Source organism: Pseudorca crassidens, chromosome 1, assembly GCF_039906515.1.
Source record: "Pseudorca crassidens isolate mPseCra1 chromosome 1, mPseCra1.hap1, whole genome shotgun sequence".
In the NCBI taxonomy this organism is placed as follows: domain Eukaryota; kingdom Metazoa; phylum Chordata; class Mammalia; order Artiodactyla; family Delphinidae; genus Pseudorca; species Pseudorca crassidens.
In genome coordinates, this window is record NC_090296.1 from 124911700 (window position 1) to 124927806 (window position 16107).

Below are 16107 nucleotides of genomic sequence, written 5' to 3' on the forward strand. Positions count from 1 at the left end.
CCTAGCACAGTCTCCCATCTCTTGAATATTCAAGAAAAGGTCGCCCAGTTAGATGTTATTTAGACAAGGGATCCTGCTTTGGGTGAGAGATTAGTCTTTTCAACTCTAAAAATGTTATTCCATGAATCTAAGTACCAGTTGGAACAACCCTGGAATCAAGTTCAACTTTACTTATTGTTTCCTCGAGGCTATTCCTACTGCAAACTTTATCTTGGTTTTCATTCTCATTTTGGCAGTTATATTGGGAATAACTAATGTCTGAACATTTAACTAACATGTTTGAAGAGAAATTTCTGGATGGTATCCTCTTTCTTTTTAAGTTATCATATTTTATTTTTCAATTACCACAAAATATTTTATAACAAGAGTCAAATATGTGATAATACAATTTTCTTTATTAAAAATAATTTACAGCATCAGTAACATATACACAATTGTCATCAACTGAACTTTGCCTCCCATATATTTCTATACAATACTTAAAATTATTGAACTTAAAACTGTTATACTGTTTTGTTGGCTTTAAATAATAGACAATGATTTATATTTACTTAAGTGAGATATATGGTTTCATAATTACATACTATGTGTAAAACTGATAGAAACATCAGCACTATCACACTTTAGGGGAAAAGTCACTAAAGAAGACTAAGTCCACCTCCTTCCCCTCTCTTTTATAACTCCAAATCAAACTAAGATAGGGTCAACATCCAGTATCTTAGCACTTTCTCCTAAACCTAAAGGCAAAAGAAAGGTGTCTTTTAATTCAACCACAGAAAAATGTCAAATAATTTCTCCTCATCCTCTCACTCAACACTGAGAAGGCAAATGCACGCAACACTGTTACCATATATGCAAACAACTAGAATTCTGATTTAGGTCTTAGCTGTACTTTTTGTCCTTTAGTACCACTGAAGTTTGATTCCCAGTGAAAAACTGAGCAATTTAGCTAAAGGGAGTCTAATACCTCTCATTCAAATGTCAGCTTGGAGATAAAACAGGAAGTAACAACTGTCATCTTGGAAACTTTTTAGGTATACTAATGGCAATTCAGTGACTGGATGACATTTTCAGTGATTAGCAACCCAAAGGCATGAAACATGGCAATGGTATGTAGCATAATGTTTCTTAAAATATAACAAAAATGCTGCTGTTGATAATGACCTTTGAAATTGTACTTTTAAATTCACAACACTAATTTGCTTCTCTAAGGGGCCTATTATACTTCCTGCCACAATATTTGTGTATTCTTTTTAGAACACCAAATTATCCAGATATATTCAACAAAGGAGATAAGTAAAACAATAAAAACCAACAGGGGCCACATTTTTGCAAACACAGAATTTGGCTGGAGGCAGAAATATAGGTATGCTTTGGGACACACATCCATGACTCTCCTCACAAATTGATAGCCATTGCTTACGAAGCTTTTTGGTTCATTGTATATAAGCAAGAGATTAAGAGAACCTTGATTTTATTCCTGAAATACAAGATCTGCTTGTATTATTACTGGACTAGGTAGACTGGAAATTTAAATGCTTAATTCACAGCTGGCTAGCTTTATCATCTTTTCATCTCCTAGATGTGCTGTTTATGATGATGCCCAGGCCTCTGCCCGTAGGTTACATATTATATTATAGTATGGCTTAAAAATGAAACAGATGTTTTCCCCACACGTAACAATCTGGATTATCATTTCTTCAAAGCCTGTAACAGATATTTTAATGTTCAACTTGTAAATTCTCCATCCCTAATTCATGTTTTCATGTAAATTAAAAACATATGCACTGACAAATACACAGCATTATAAAATATCAAGAACACGTGATTTGAAAGTATCAAAGAAAATATTTATAAAAAATTTAAATAAAAGGGAAATCATTTTGCCAAACTCTAGTCCACCTAATTGTCTAAACACATATTTGCAGAATATTTTCAAAAGATTGTATGATTTGATTATGTGCAAAGTCCTCAGTGGTCTTTACCCACTGGTTTGGTAATTTCAGCATTTTAGCTTAAAACAATTCTTTATTCTGTGCAATGTGAGCTAATTCTGAATTGCAGTAACTTAACTAGGTCATATGATGATCTCCATGTGGGAAAAAAAATCACTACAATTAACCTTCTGCCTGCTAAGTTTAATTTCTTAATTAAAAAAAAAGGTATAGGACTTTTTGGAATTAATTATCCAACCTTTTTCTTAAAAGTTGACAAACTTCTTGTTGACATAACATTTGATGTGATAAATAGACATGCAAATAGAGAAAATACAGTATTCAGACAGCAATAACTTAAGTGTTTTATCCTGACGGTTAGCAAAAGCATACATAATTAATAGTATCATGCTTCCCAGGTAAAATGATTCAAAATGACAGGAAATCGATTTAAATAATTAAGAAGTAACCAACATTTAAAAACTGTTTAGGGTTGAGCAACCATATAATTTAGGGTGGATAATTTTAAAATCTAGAGGAAATCATGTTAGCGTTCAATGATTAAAGTTCTCTTTAGCAACCATAAATGAGTGTGGAATTTTAGTTAATAATAGCTAAAATATTAGGTTATAGGAAGTTACAGTATCACACAGAGTGAGCAAAATAATCCAATTGATATAATGCCATCTGAGGCTTGCCAGGGTCACAGCAGCAAATTACTGAAAAATTAAGGGCTGCATATGTGATACATATTTTCACTGCCAATACATGGTGCTACGCAATCAATTGTATTCTGTAACAGTCCACCTTCTGATGTGGAGGAAACCTTGGCTGGATTGGACAGAATGATTGTGTATGGGGCAGGTTCTATCCCTTGCAGTTAGACTGAGACTTAGGATAACCCTGGCTTATATTACAAACTAAGAATGACAACTATGTGCAACTCAATTCTGAAAAGGAATGAATATATCTGAAAATCCACTTATAAATCAGATTTCACCTTCCACAATTTTAAAGTTATCTGGCTTGTTATATTTCAATCTGCTTCTCTTAAACCAACAAACAGTAGTATACAGTTTTATAGGTGCAAAACTAAACGAAAGACTTCAGGAAGGTTACTCATATAAGAATCTTTAACACAAGTTCAAATTCTGCCTTTATTTACAAAATGGTCTGATAAAATATCCCCCCATACTTACAGGCCTCTTCCACAACACACTTCACACGCTGATTTTAGCAATGTTAATAGCACCATTCGTATATTATTTAAAATCAAGAAGATTTCATTTCAGTCACTACGTTGATTCATAATCATTTACATCCATGGATGAGATAAGTGAGCATACTGGGACTACCTGCAGCTCCATGGTAAGGATTCCTGGGTCCAGCACAAAAGGCTTTGTTTGCAGTTACCAGTTATGAAAGGTATCCATGGTGAGTAGATACTATGAGAATTTTCGTGCCACAAAGTTTAATAATCCTCCATGTTTGAACAATGTTATTTCCACATCATTTTCAAAGGAAGCAATCACGCTGAATACTTTTCCAGTGCTTGTCTTTAAACAAACAAAAACATCTCACATGAGTGGTAAAATCTACAAAGTTTTACTTAGTGGTTAAGACCATCTGTCTTCATATTCAATGACTATACTCATATTCTGTCTGAGAAACATTTCTCCTGCTTGAAAACACCTAAGATACCAAACCATAGGCTTCACACCTAAGTAGAAAAACATGTTATTTTAGTCCCTAATTCTAAATAACAAGTATCGCATCACCTAAAACATTAAATCAAATGATTTAGATTTTGACTTACTAATTAGGGAAGTTGTTACTCATGGTCATTTTATGTTAAATATTCATTGCATATAATATTGCTATTTTTTCCTTTCTTCTTGGTTGTAAAGTCTGTGTTACTCTAACCCTGAACACTCAATTTTGGCTTCTCCTAAAGTGGTGTACGTGCCTGGGATAAAATTAGATCAGGACAGAGAGAGCTGATAACGAGGAAAAGGAAGTTAACGTGTGTAATTGGAAGTCCATGTCTTCCTTCTGGACTAAGTATACAGTGTTTTCTACTTTTCCTCGGAGAACATCAACTATATTAACATCGGTTTAAGTACAGAGAAAACAGAGCCTTCTCAAACTACAACTTGTTCACTAACTGACATTAGGATGCAATTTACAGTAATTGTTTCTTACTCAATTTACAACCATCTATTTAAATATATAGTACACAATCATATATTTGAGAATTTTAGATATACCTTTATATTTAATGTAACTCCAGGAGACAGTTCTTCAGGAAATGTTAAAGAAAATGTTTCTCTGCCAGAGAGGCCCAAAGAATCTGCATTTTCTCCTGGAAGGAACTGAAGTGGAGCTATGCCAATTCCAATCAAATGATCTTTGTGAATTTTTTCATAACTTTCAGCCAAAACAGCTTTCACACCCTGTAACAAACATGCATTTTATTCCTCCATTCATCTCTGAAAGTTGCTTTACTGAGTATTTTAAAAGGAAAAAAATTCTACTTTTGGCTTTTCTGTAAAAACTTTAAACCCAACACCCCATACTAAAGGTCAATGTTATATCAAAGTATTTAAAGAAATCTTTTACAGGTTATTTTTCTCTAAGTAGCTCCTTAACTCCTAACTGCCCCTCGGCCACTCCAGGGTTAAGTACTGCCAGTGCCTACCATATAGTAAGCGCTCTCTATAATTGGGGGCGGCTGCTTTAAACTCAAAAAGGGCTCAGGAGGATTTCTGTTTAATTATGGTAGATCTAACATATGTGTTCATCAAAACTCCCTTTTAAATTGCCACTAAAATAAAAGAATAAAGAAGTGTAAACCCATAGCAACAAAGGGAATAGGATGTGCAAATTCTATAAATATTTAGAAAACAGAGACAGGTAACTGACTTAGCAGACAATGTTGAAACTACAAACTGATAAACTGAAACTAGGGTGATACCAGTAAGATTTGAGTCAATTTGCAACAAAGAACCTAGAAAAGGCTTGAGACTCAGAGGCATGAGGTTCTCAGAACACTGGGATAGTAGTTAGAAGTCTATAAAAAGCAGTAAGATCTCCAGCTCAGTTCCCACACAAGAGAGGACGCTATTCTCCGAACAAAATCAGCTAAAGACCCATGTTTCTCTACTATTTTTCATTATTATCCTCCTAAGGAGTTTTAGACATTTCCCTTCTAATCACATCTTCCTCCTCATTGCCCACCACCCCCCCAAATTTAATGTCACAAATATACTGTGTATCTGTTTATATATGTATATGTCTATGTATACTTCATACATAAGAAGAGTAAGATTTTGTTGCACCCCTTGGGAGTGCCATCACCCTGTAGAGGATGGATGCTCTAGACTGAAGAGGAACACTAGGCTCACGGGAAGTCTGGGTGAGAATACTATCAGAAATGGGGGGAGTAAGTCTGTTTCTTCAATGGGTCTCACTGAATGGCCCAGAGAAAATATTTACAGATACTAACATATAGGGCTATCTCAATGAAAAAGGTAGCTTATCATTAGTAAGGCCCACTAACAAAACGCAGCTCACAACTACAGCTTGTAATCAGATTTTTAATGTCTAACTGAATGGACAGCCAAGGATCAACAGCTATATGAGGAAAGCCCGCAACAACAAAACAAAAAAAGCTAAAAAAACTTGAGGAAAAAATGGGAACCTATACCTATAATTAATATTCACGATATAGACATACCTTGTTTTTATTGAGCTTTGCAGCTACTGTGTTTTTTAACAAATTGAAGTTTTTTGGCAATTCTGTGTCAAGCAAGTCTACAGGCTCCATTTTTCCAACAGCATTTGCTCACTTCATGTGTGTGTCACATTTTGGTAATTCTTGTAATATTTCAAATGTTTTCATTATTATTTTATTTGTTATGGTGATCTGTGACAAGTGATCTTTTTTTTTTTTGCGGTACGTGGGCCTCTCACTGCTGTGGCCTCTCCCATTGCGGAGCACAGGCTCCGGATGCGCAGGCTCAGCGGCCATGGCTCACGGGCCCAGCCGCTCCGTGGCATGTGGGATCTTCCCGGACCGGGGCACGAACCCGTGTCCCCTGCATTGGCAGGCGGACTCTCAAACACTGCGCCACCAGGGAAGCCCATCTGTGACAAGTGATCTTTGATGTTACTATACGACTTGCTGAAGGCTCAGATGATGGTTAGCATTTTTTAGCAATGAAGTATTTTTTAATTAAAGTGTGTATAATTTTTTTTAAATATGCTGTTGCACACTTAATAGACTACAGTACAGTGTAAACATAACTTTTTATATGCACTGGGAAACGAAAAAACTTGTGCAGCTCGCTTTATTGTGATAATCACTTTCTTGCAGTGGTGAAGAACCGAAACTGGAGTATCTCTGAAGTATGTTGGTACTTAAAATTATTATCTTACAAAGACAAAAGAATTAGACTTATTCCCACAACTCCTTAGAGTATTTACATTTTAAGGGGGAGGGGAATTAAAGATTCAAAACAAATGACGTTTGTATGATTATGATAGCTGTGAGGGCTGTATTTTGACCAGCCTCTTCAACAACTACAATTGTAAAGAGAAGCACAGTATGAGTATGAAATGGCAGAGAGCACACGTCACAGGACTATTCTCTCCAACAGATTCCCTATTTGCTCTTCAACAAGGAAACAGTTTCAACAGAAATGTCTTCCTAGCAGACAGCCAGGGACCAATATCACCTATTTGGAAAAAGATAAAAGTAAAATGTGGCCCACTATCTCTGAGTCGTTAACCTTTGATGGAGCAAATCATAGAAAATTAAATGAAAAGGGGGCAAGTAAAACTACCAATGGGTATAAATAATTATTATTATAAAGCAATAATTTAAGACAGAATATCCTTTCCCTCTACCACATTTATTTTCACAAGTAAGACTGATGTAATTTTAATTAAATTCAGAGTATTAAAATGCAACTAGATTAGTACAACGTATTATATAAGGTCACTTAAAACACCCACAGATGAGATCCAAGTAGGCATACAAAGTCTAAGTGAACAAAATGAACTTTGACAGGATGTTACTGACAAAAGGGAATATTTAAAACTCTTTGAAGTTTAAGATAAAATTTAAGAATCAATACCAGCAAGTATGGTCCTTTGGCAGCCCAATCTCTTGAATTTCCTGAACCATATTTCTTCCCTGCTAAAATAATCAGTGGGATACCTTCCTTCTGGTACAGCTCTGCAGCCTCAAATACATCTAGCTGTAGATTAAAACAAACATAAGAAATTTTAATACAAATTTTGATCTAGTTAGCAACTGCCTAAATACTCTGTATACATCCTTACCGTCTGTCCTGACGGAAAATGAACTGTTTTGGGAGCTGGTTTTCCAATGAACTTATTAAAAAGCTTGATATTTGCGAAAGTGCCTCTTGTCATCACAGCATCATTACCTCTTCGGGCTCCGTAAGAGTTGAATTCACGAGGGGTAAGGCTGCAACAAAGTTATGAAAGTTAGTTTTTATTTTAGATGGAAAATAATCACATTATTAAATTGTAAAACTTACTCATAAACACTTTTTTATTATGGAAAATTTCAAGCATGCACAAAAGTAGAGAAAACAGAACAGTGAATGCCCAGGTGCCTATCACTACTGTACAATAATCAATTCATGGAATCTTTGTTTCTTCTATAATCATCCTCCATTAGACTGTTCTGAAGAAAACTCAGATATCATATTTTAACTGTATACATTTCAGTATGTTTCTCTAAAAGATATGGACTTAAAAATACTACCTTGTTACAAACAAAACCCTCCGAACTTCTTAATACCAGCTAGCCAGTCAATATTCAAATGTCCCTGGTTTTCTTATTACTTTTTTAGTGGTTGGTTTGCTCCAATCAGGTCCAAATATGGTTTATAAATTCATCCAGTTGATCTCAAGTCTTTTTTAATCTATATGTTCCCTCTCCTATTTTGTCCCCTCTTATACTTTATCTAAAGAAATTAGGTCATTTGTAGTGTAGTTTCCTATATCTAGACCGTGCTGACTGCATCTCCACAGTATCATTTCATATGTTGTTCTCCCTCCTGTATTTCTTGTTAACCAGATGTCAAATCTAGTGACTTGACAAGGTTTGGGTTTTTAATTTTTGCAACAATGCTGCATAGGTCGTACTTCCATCAGGAGCACATGATACCCAGTTTTCTCTTTCTGGAATGCTACCAGTGATTGATCATCATTGTCTAGACTACACTAGGGACTGCAAAATGATGATACTCTACTTCTCTTATTCCTTCTTCATTTTTTAGCTGGAAAACTTCTATGAAGACAAACTTTCCTTCATCAATGATTTGGTTATAATGAAATACATCCCATACAGAAAAGACTTTATTGTTAAATAATGAGATGGTTTCCCATCATCTTCCAAAGGTAACTTGGAGTTTTTAATTTATCTCTTTTAGTATTATTATGAACTCATGGATTTAAACATATTCATTATGTTTCAACCCATTCCAGTTATATTCTTTATTGACGCTCAACATGTCCCATCTTTGAGCAGTGACAGATTCAAGTTGGCTCCTGAGACCTTTTGACAGAAAGCCTGGAAGTTAATTGTAGTTTGGTGGGAATTAAGACACTCTTTGGTAGTCTCTATAGCTCCTTTGCTTTTGGTATAAGACATCTAGAATCATCTTGTATATTTTCCAGGGCCAAACCTGGAATCAACCATTTCCCTAAGACAAATTGGTTGCTTGTCCTAAGAATTGGTATTTAGACACCATTATCTGTGTGCTATGGGTATTCATTGCTACTGGATTGGTTACTATATAAATGACCTTTTAGGGACAAGAGAAAACTGAGCATAAGCATCTCAACAATCAACAACCAACTTCCATCAGTCTCTAATTTGGTCTTTTATGTAAAGACAACAAACATTCTTCTAATTTAAACATCTTATCTCAGGATGTACATTTAAACACTGTACTTCAGGATGGAGATGGTGAGGGGTTTGAGTGTCTTTAAAAATAAAATTTTTAACTGACGAAAACTACGGTATTAACTGTGCTAAGAAATCCATATCAGCAATTACAATAAATACAAAAATTGTGTATTTGAGAGAAGTGGTGGCTTTTTCTTTGGGAGGGGGTTGGAATCTTTGTCACAATTACGACCAAGATGGAAATCACCTTTTAAAAAATATTTGGGAGAAATAAAACTTATTTTATTTCTCACCACTATGAACAAAAGCCGTGTGTAAAACAAACTCATTTATCTTCATTAAATTACACCAAATGGAGTTGCTATTAGCAATTTCTACCAAAAAGTGTTTTAATTCCCACCAAACTACAATTAACTAGAAAATAAATTCAAACACAGATTTCACAATAGCACTAATGAGATTACAGTAAGAGCTATGCAGTATTACATGTCAAACAAAGCTAGGTAGCACTGATTTTTATAAGATATTTCAATGAAAAGTCTTATCATTTGCATAGCTCAAGCATCAAAAAGCTAATCAGGCAGCAATACCACAAATTCTACCTTTAGCAAAATTTTGTCTCTGGTGTTAAAACAGTTCTTTGATAACCGAGCAACTCTACGTTATTAATCACACAGAAATGAAACAAAATCTTTCTAGTTTTGGATTTATATATCCTATGTAAATGATCTCCTTCACATTCACATTTATTATTCTTGTGAAATTTTACACTCGAGAAGCAGAAATTCATTGTCTTTTGATTTGATACAGATCAAGCCTAGCCTCACGCAAGTACATTTTATAGCCCAAAATACACACATTTAAATTGTGCAGTCCAACACTGGAAGATGGTTAGAACCATCAGGCTTTATTTGGTAGGTCAAACCAATCTGACTTTTCAACAAAGTAGCACTGAAAAAGAGAACTCCTGTTTCCAATTAGTTGTTTACTTAATGGACAAGGGCTCAATTTAAAATAGTAATTTCAATTTCTAAAGTTACAAGCAAAAGCAGGTACAACAGGTATCCCAGTTATTGCTTAGGTCAAATACATAGACAATCAGACACCCATGATAGCATGTAATTTACTGGATAAAGGAACATGACCAGTAAAAGCCTCTTAATTAATGAGAAAGATAACACAAAAACAGCCTATAACCATGTACACATACCCTCTGTTTGTCAAATACTTAGCAGCAGGACTACTCCTAGCAATGCTTCCAGCAGGTGATATATGATCTGTCGTGACAGAGTCTCCCAGATATAATAAGACATGGGCATTTTCAATAGGCTGGAGTGCAACTGGCTCTTTGGTCTAAAAGGTAAAAAATGTTGAAGGCATTTAACTCTTCATGAGATTTTTAAAACTTCAAACAATTTTTTAAGTATCAAATAGTAAAAAAGTACTTACAAGCTTATCAAAAAATGAAGGACATCTGATATAAGTAGACTTTAAATCCCATGGAAACAAAACTGAATCTGGTACTTCTAAAGAATTCCACCGTTTATTTCCCATCTGTGAATATGGTTTTGGTTGATAAACCAAAAGAGAGATAAAATGGAGTCAGAAAAAGAGGTTTATGAAAATGAGGAAATTAACATAGTACTTAGGTTAGAATTAAAAAAAGAAAATAGGCCTCATCCATTTGGAAAGAAAGCTAAAATACTGCATTCTATAAAATTATGACATTTTTGGACTGAACTGATAAAATTTGCTCATCGAATTCCAGCACACCAGATTTTCAGGAATGCCCTAAGAGTTAAGTTTCAATACAAACTGAATGTGAACGACTTTACAGAAACCCAGAAAAGCTAAAGAATTTAGAAAGATCTAAACATGTTGCTTAACTTAAAACATTAAGCGTGTTTTGGGGTATACTTTTAATATTTAAGAATATTATCATGGAGAAAACCTTTTTTTCCCCAACATATTTGTCCTACATCACTGTATTATTAGTCCTGCCTTCAAACTATGTTCAAAATCTCACCATTATTCACCACCTCCACTGCTACCCCAAATGTTCCATGCTATTACCATTTTTTACTTTGGACTACTACATACAATAGGTCCTCCTGACTCTATCCTTATTACCCAACCCTCTTGCCCCAATATAGTTTCAATTCAAAGACAGTGTAATCTTTTTGATTATGACACTCCTGTTCCACACCTTCCAATGGCTCCCCATCTCACTTCAGAGTAAAAGATTAAATTTTAATAATGGCCTAAAATTCCCTATGTAATCTGGACATCATTTTCTACCACGATCCTTCTTACTTCCTATGTTCTAGTCACACTGCCTTCATTACGGTTCCCTCCTTAAGGCCTTTACACTGGTCCCTCTACCTGGTAAGCCCTGTTCTTTTTTTTTTTTTTTTTTTTTTTTTTTTTTGCGGTATGCGGGCCTCTCACTGTTGTGGCTTCTCCCGTTGCGGAGCACAGGCTCTGGACGCGCAGGCTCCGCGGCATGTGGGATCTTCCCAGACCAGGGCACAAACCTGTGTCCCCTGCATCGGCAGGCGGACTCTCAACCACTGTGCCACCAGGGAAGCCGAGCCCTGTTCTTTGTTCACATATATGACTAACTTGTTCACCTCCTTCAAAACTTTGCTCAAATACCATGTTTTCAACTATCCTATATAAAACTGCAATCTACTCCCCAAATTTTACACAATTGGTTCTCTTTACCCTGTTCTGTAATTTTCTACAGCACTCATTACTTTTTAACATATTGTGTAATTTACCTAATTATTCTGTCTACAGTTTACTATCTGCCTCTCCCCTTGAGAACTTTGTGTTTTCTTCACTGATATATTCCAAACAGCTAGAAGAGTGCCTGGCACATACTAGGGTCTCAATAAATATTTGTTGGGTTTCCCAACAAATTTAGAATCAAACTTTAGAATCAAATTTTAATTTTGATTCTATTCAGAAAGATACATGAAATAAAGAAACACTGCCACTTTATTAAACCTTTTAAGAAACAAATGAGAGTCTTACCTCTGTCTTCTCTTTTAATGCTTTAAACATGGATAATACAACATGTTCTTCCTCTATCTGATGAACTTCTTCTCGACTAGGCCAAATATCATGTAGGTAAATATTCCTGCCAGTAGGGTCAGTACCTGGTTAAAAATTTTTCATATGAAATTTAATATAAAAAGTAACTCCCTCAAAATGTTCACATCTTTTCAAAGACACATCACAGAAACCAAGTATATTATTCAACAAGAGTGCTTCAGGTGTAAGCAGCTGAAAGAACTAATTACTTGCACATTATATATTCTTCATATGAATCAAAAATTAATAATGCATCGTGATAAGATTTTCTGAAATAATTCAATAAATGAACGGTCTAGGAAACATTTCAAAAGTACAACTTTTGGGGAAAAAAGTGTGTGCAGGTATATATGTATACATATAAAGGAAAAGATACCTAAAGGCTCCGTCTGGAAATCTATATTCACTGTGCCTGCTATGGCATAAGCTACCACTAAGGGTGGAGAGGCAAGGTAATTGGCACGAACACAATCACAAAGACGACCTTCAAAATTTTTATTTCCAGATAAAACTCCACAAGTAACCAAATCACCCTGAAAAAACAAAAAACACAAATGAATATATTCAATTCAAGAGATGGTACAAATTTGGATAATCACATGTAAGAAATCTCAAATATTACACTTCTGAGGGCATGATAACCAAAAGCATTATTTCCAATTATTAGGTACAGAACTATCAATACTGTAAATAAACTAAAATAATTCCTGCACTATTAAGGAATTAGTTCAAGGTTCTAAAAATGACTTCAAAGAATCATTTTATGATTGATAGGTTACTCTTCCCAAGAGATGCAAGGACTACAGAAATATAAATACATTAATATACATTTTTGATAATAGTGAAATACAGTTAGGAAAAACCATTTGGATGTCTTACTGATCCACACAGTTTACCTGTTTTACTGCATTTAAAACTGCTTCTGATAAGGGTGCTGTATTTCCCACACATGTTGAACATCCATAGCCAACTATTTCAAATCTGCATTTCAAAAAATAAATGTGATTGGACAGAAAATCACAACATTTGTAAAGAAAGGACAAGTCTTATCTTTCATTTCCATCACTGTAGTAAGATTGCTGAAGAGAATATTCACAACACAGGAACCTTCATCAACATGTTCATTTCACAGCTTTTGAGCAATCAAGTCTGACCCTCAGCCAGGCTATCTGTACTGAATGCAAACCTCTGAAGAGCCCTGATACTTAGGACACTCCCTAGTTAAATTTGGTTAACTAAATCTGACACAAAACTTATCAAACTACGCAAGAAAATTCTTCAGATACTACTCGCTAGGAATATAACATGACCGTTCAAAAAATCGATATTATACTGTCCTCCAAAGGGGTTTAAACTGTCAAATATCAAGAGGACCTGGCTGCAACAATCCGACCAAAGGCCCCCAAAGAGGCACTGTAATTGGGTACTCTGATAGGAGTAATCTTTTAATTCTCAACCAACTAAACCCAAGAAAAGCTCCTGACAAAAACTCCAAGATGATATAACTTAAAAATTACAGGTATAATCCTCAAAATTACTTTCAGCTGCTCTTCCAAACAAAGAAAAAAACCTAAAACTTGGCAGTTTTGCAAAAGAATTGATTTACGTAAGACACTATGTTCCAAAATACACAGTGAAAACACAGCTAGCATCAATTATTTTTTTGAGTACATAAACAATATAAGTTATTTTCTCCAAAGTTCAGGGACAACTTAACCTATGCTTAATGGATATAATAATCTCACAAAACCTCAATTAAGACAATTTATTCAGTTAATAATGCAACCTATATCTTACTCTGTTCTGAAAACTGATGATCTACATGACTCATGCAAATTATGCAGTACTTGGTACCATCCCTTACCTGTCTGTCACTGTTACTTGGTTTTACTTGTTTGTCTTGTGTTTCCATCTTTAAATTAGAGATCACATCTCCTACTTCTTTGTAGCCAACACAATGCCTTGCTGCTCATTGAATATGCCTAGTAAATGTCTGCTGAGTGAAACGGCCTCAAAGATTTTGTGGTAATGGCAAGGCAACAAGTAGAACTAAAGCGTTTTTTTCTATCTTCTTTTTGTATATGAAAGGTCCTAACAAGTAGTTTCAATCACTGCTGAATACCAATTCAATATAAAGAGTGGTAACCATCACTTACCCGAGCTTACTAAGATATGGTAATACTCCACTTGAACTGAGGTAATGTGTAACCATCCCACTGCCTGGAGATAAACTTGTTCTTATATAAGGTTTAACATGCAGACCAGCTTCAACAGCTTTTTTAGCCAAAAGACCTGCAACAGTAAATAAACAATAATTTATTATGGCAATGTTTCTCTCTCTCTTTCCCTCATATTAAAGTAGGAAGTAAGAAAGGGTTTATGGTTTATTTTACAGGTCATCTCCAATACAGGTTAGGGTAAAAGTCTAAAATTCACACATTTACTGTCATTATTTTGTTCACTTTATTCTACTGATTTGTTTCATTTAAAACAAATAAAAAATTGTGGTAGATATACTAGCTTTTACATTATAAATTATTAATATACAATCTGATATCATGGCATCATGCACACAAATGGAAAAGGGTATATAATAACATCATGTACACATATAACACATACCATTAAATGAACCATTTTAAATGCTATAATCGTAATGAACTAATAGCAATTTAACATTTATTATACTTGATTTTATATGATTAATGAATTGCTCCATGTACATACAATTGATTTCATTTATATTCCTTGTCAATAATCTTTTACTTCCTTTGTGTCTCAACTGAATCTAATACACTGCTATGGTAAATGTCTAGTAGATCAAAAGATCTGCTAATTAACTATACTTCTAAATTGACAGAAAAAACAGATACAACCTAAAGCTCACAGATACATGATATAATTTTAAAAATTCACCTTCTTTGTAATAAAAACAAAATTAATAACATAAGTCAAACTTAGGCTCCTTAAAACCTAATTAAAAACTCAGGTTCTCAATATCAAACACAGGCATCAATACTCATGCATAATCTAAGAAACAGAATGTGAATATAACAGAAAATGTATGGCTATAAACCACAACCTACCTGCAGCGAGCATGACAGATGGATTGCAATTATTGGTACAACTGATAACGGCGGCAATGACCACAGATCCATGAGACAGCTTATATTCACTTCCTTCATAATGAATAGAGACGATATCATTTTGCTTTTCAGCTGCAATTTGGAAGCCTTTAAATCCAACCTATACAAATTTGCACATAAATATAAACTAAATATTCTGGATATGTATAGAAAAAAAGACTGGTAGAAAATATGGCAGACCCTTGACTTTTGATAAGTTCTGACTATTTGTGAGTGATGCTGAAGTTCCATGTCATTCAGTAGTTATAATTCAGCTGAAGCATGAATTTGAATAATCATGACAGGAGTCTGGTGGTGTTCCTAAGCTTTTATCTACTGAGTCCAGCCAACTACTCATGATCCAGATCTTATTTGGCTTTGCTGTTCTTTATTCATTCCTACTTAACAGTAATTCTCAAGAGATGGTACAAACATTTTCTGTTAAAAATGTCCTTGAACATTTGCTTCAAAATGATCCTGTGTGTCTATATGTATGTAGAACAGATGAAGCAAGATGGGTTATGAGTTAGTAATTGTTCAAGTGAGGGACACAGGAATTCATTACACTACTTTATTCCTGTAGAAGTTTGACATTTTCCTCAAAAAAAAAGAAAAAAGAAATTATAAAAAGAAAGGCTCTGAAAAGCCAGCTACTAGTTCTCAGAATAGAAAAAGTGACAAGATTGAAGCCATGATTCTCAAGACGGGAAGTACAAACCCTGAAAGTCAAAGAGGTCACTTGGTATTTAGTTAATTTACCAGACTTTAAGAGAGTAATCACAACAGTGTAGTGGTTTTGTTCTAGTCTGGGAAATCACAAAAGTCTAGAGCAGTGCTGCCCAACAGAATTTTCTGTGATGATGTAAATATTCAATAGTTATGATGTCCAATACAAGAGCCACAGCCACATGTACCTATTCAACTTGAAATGAGGCTATCATGACCGAGAAACTCTATTTTTAACTTTAAATTTTTATTTATATATACCCAATCAACCTCTGGTCCT

The 16107-nt window shown here is 34.6% G+C and overlaps 1 protein-coding gene across 1 annotated transcript in view; it reads right to left on the reverse strand.

Moving 5' to 3' along the window:
- Window positions 1-375: 375 nt before the first annotated feature.
- The window catches only part of IREB2 (iron responsive element binding protein 2), a 49176-nt gene continuing 33444 nt past the window's right edge, over window positions 376-16107 (reverse strand). The window contains exons 12-22 of the mRNA XM_067755178.1: window positions 15063-15222; window positions 14133-14268; window positions 12873-12957; window positions 12353-12509; window positions 11917-12041; window positions 10330-10434; window positions 10091-10233; window positions 7281-7428; window positions 7073-7195; window positions 4202-4387; window positions 376-3490 (exon numbers count right to left, since the gene is read on the reverse strand). Of these exons, the coding sequence (XP_067611279.1) occupies window positions 3380-3490; window positions 4202-4387; window positions 7073-7195; window positions 7281-7428; window positions 10091-10233; window positions 10330-10434; window positions 11917-12041; window positions 12353-12509; window positions 12873-12957; window positions 14133-14268; window positions 15063-15222 (1479 nt within the window). The 3' untranslated portion in view covers window positions 376-3379. The remainder of the gene's footprint in view (window positions 3491-4201; window positions 4388-7072; window positions 7196-7280; window positions 7429-10090; window positions 10234-10329; window positions 10435-11916; window positions 12042-12352; window positions 12510-12872; window positions 12958-14132; window positions 14269-15062; window positions 15223-16107) is intronic.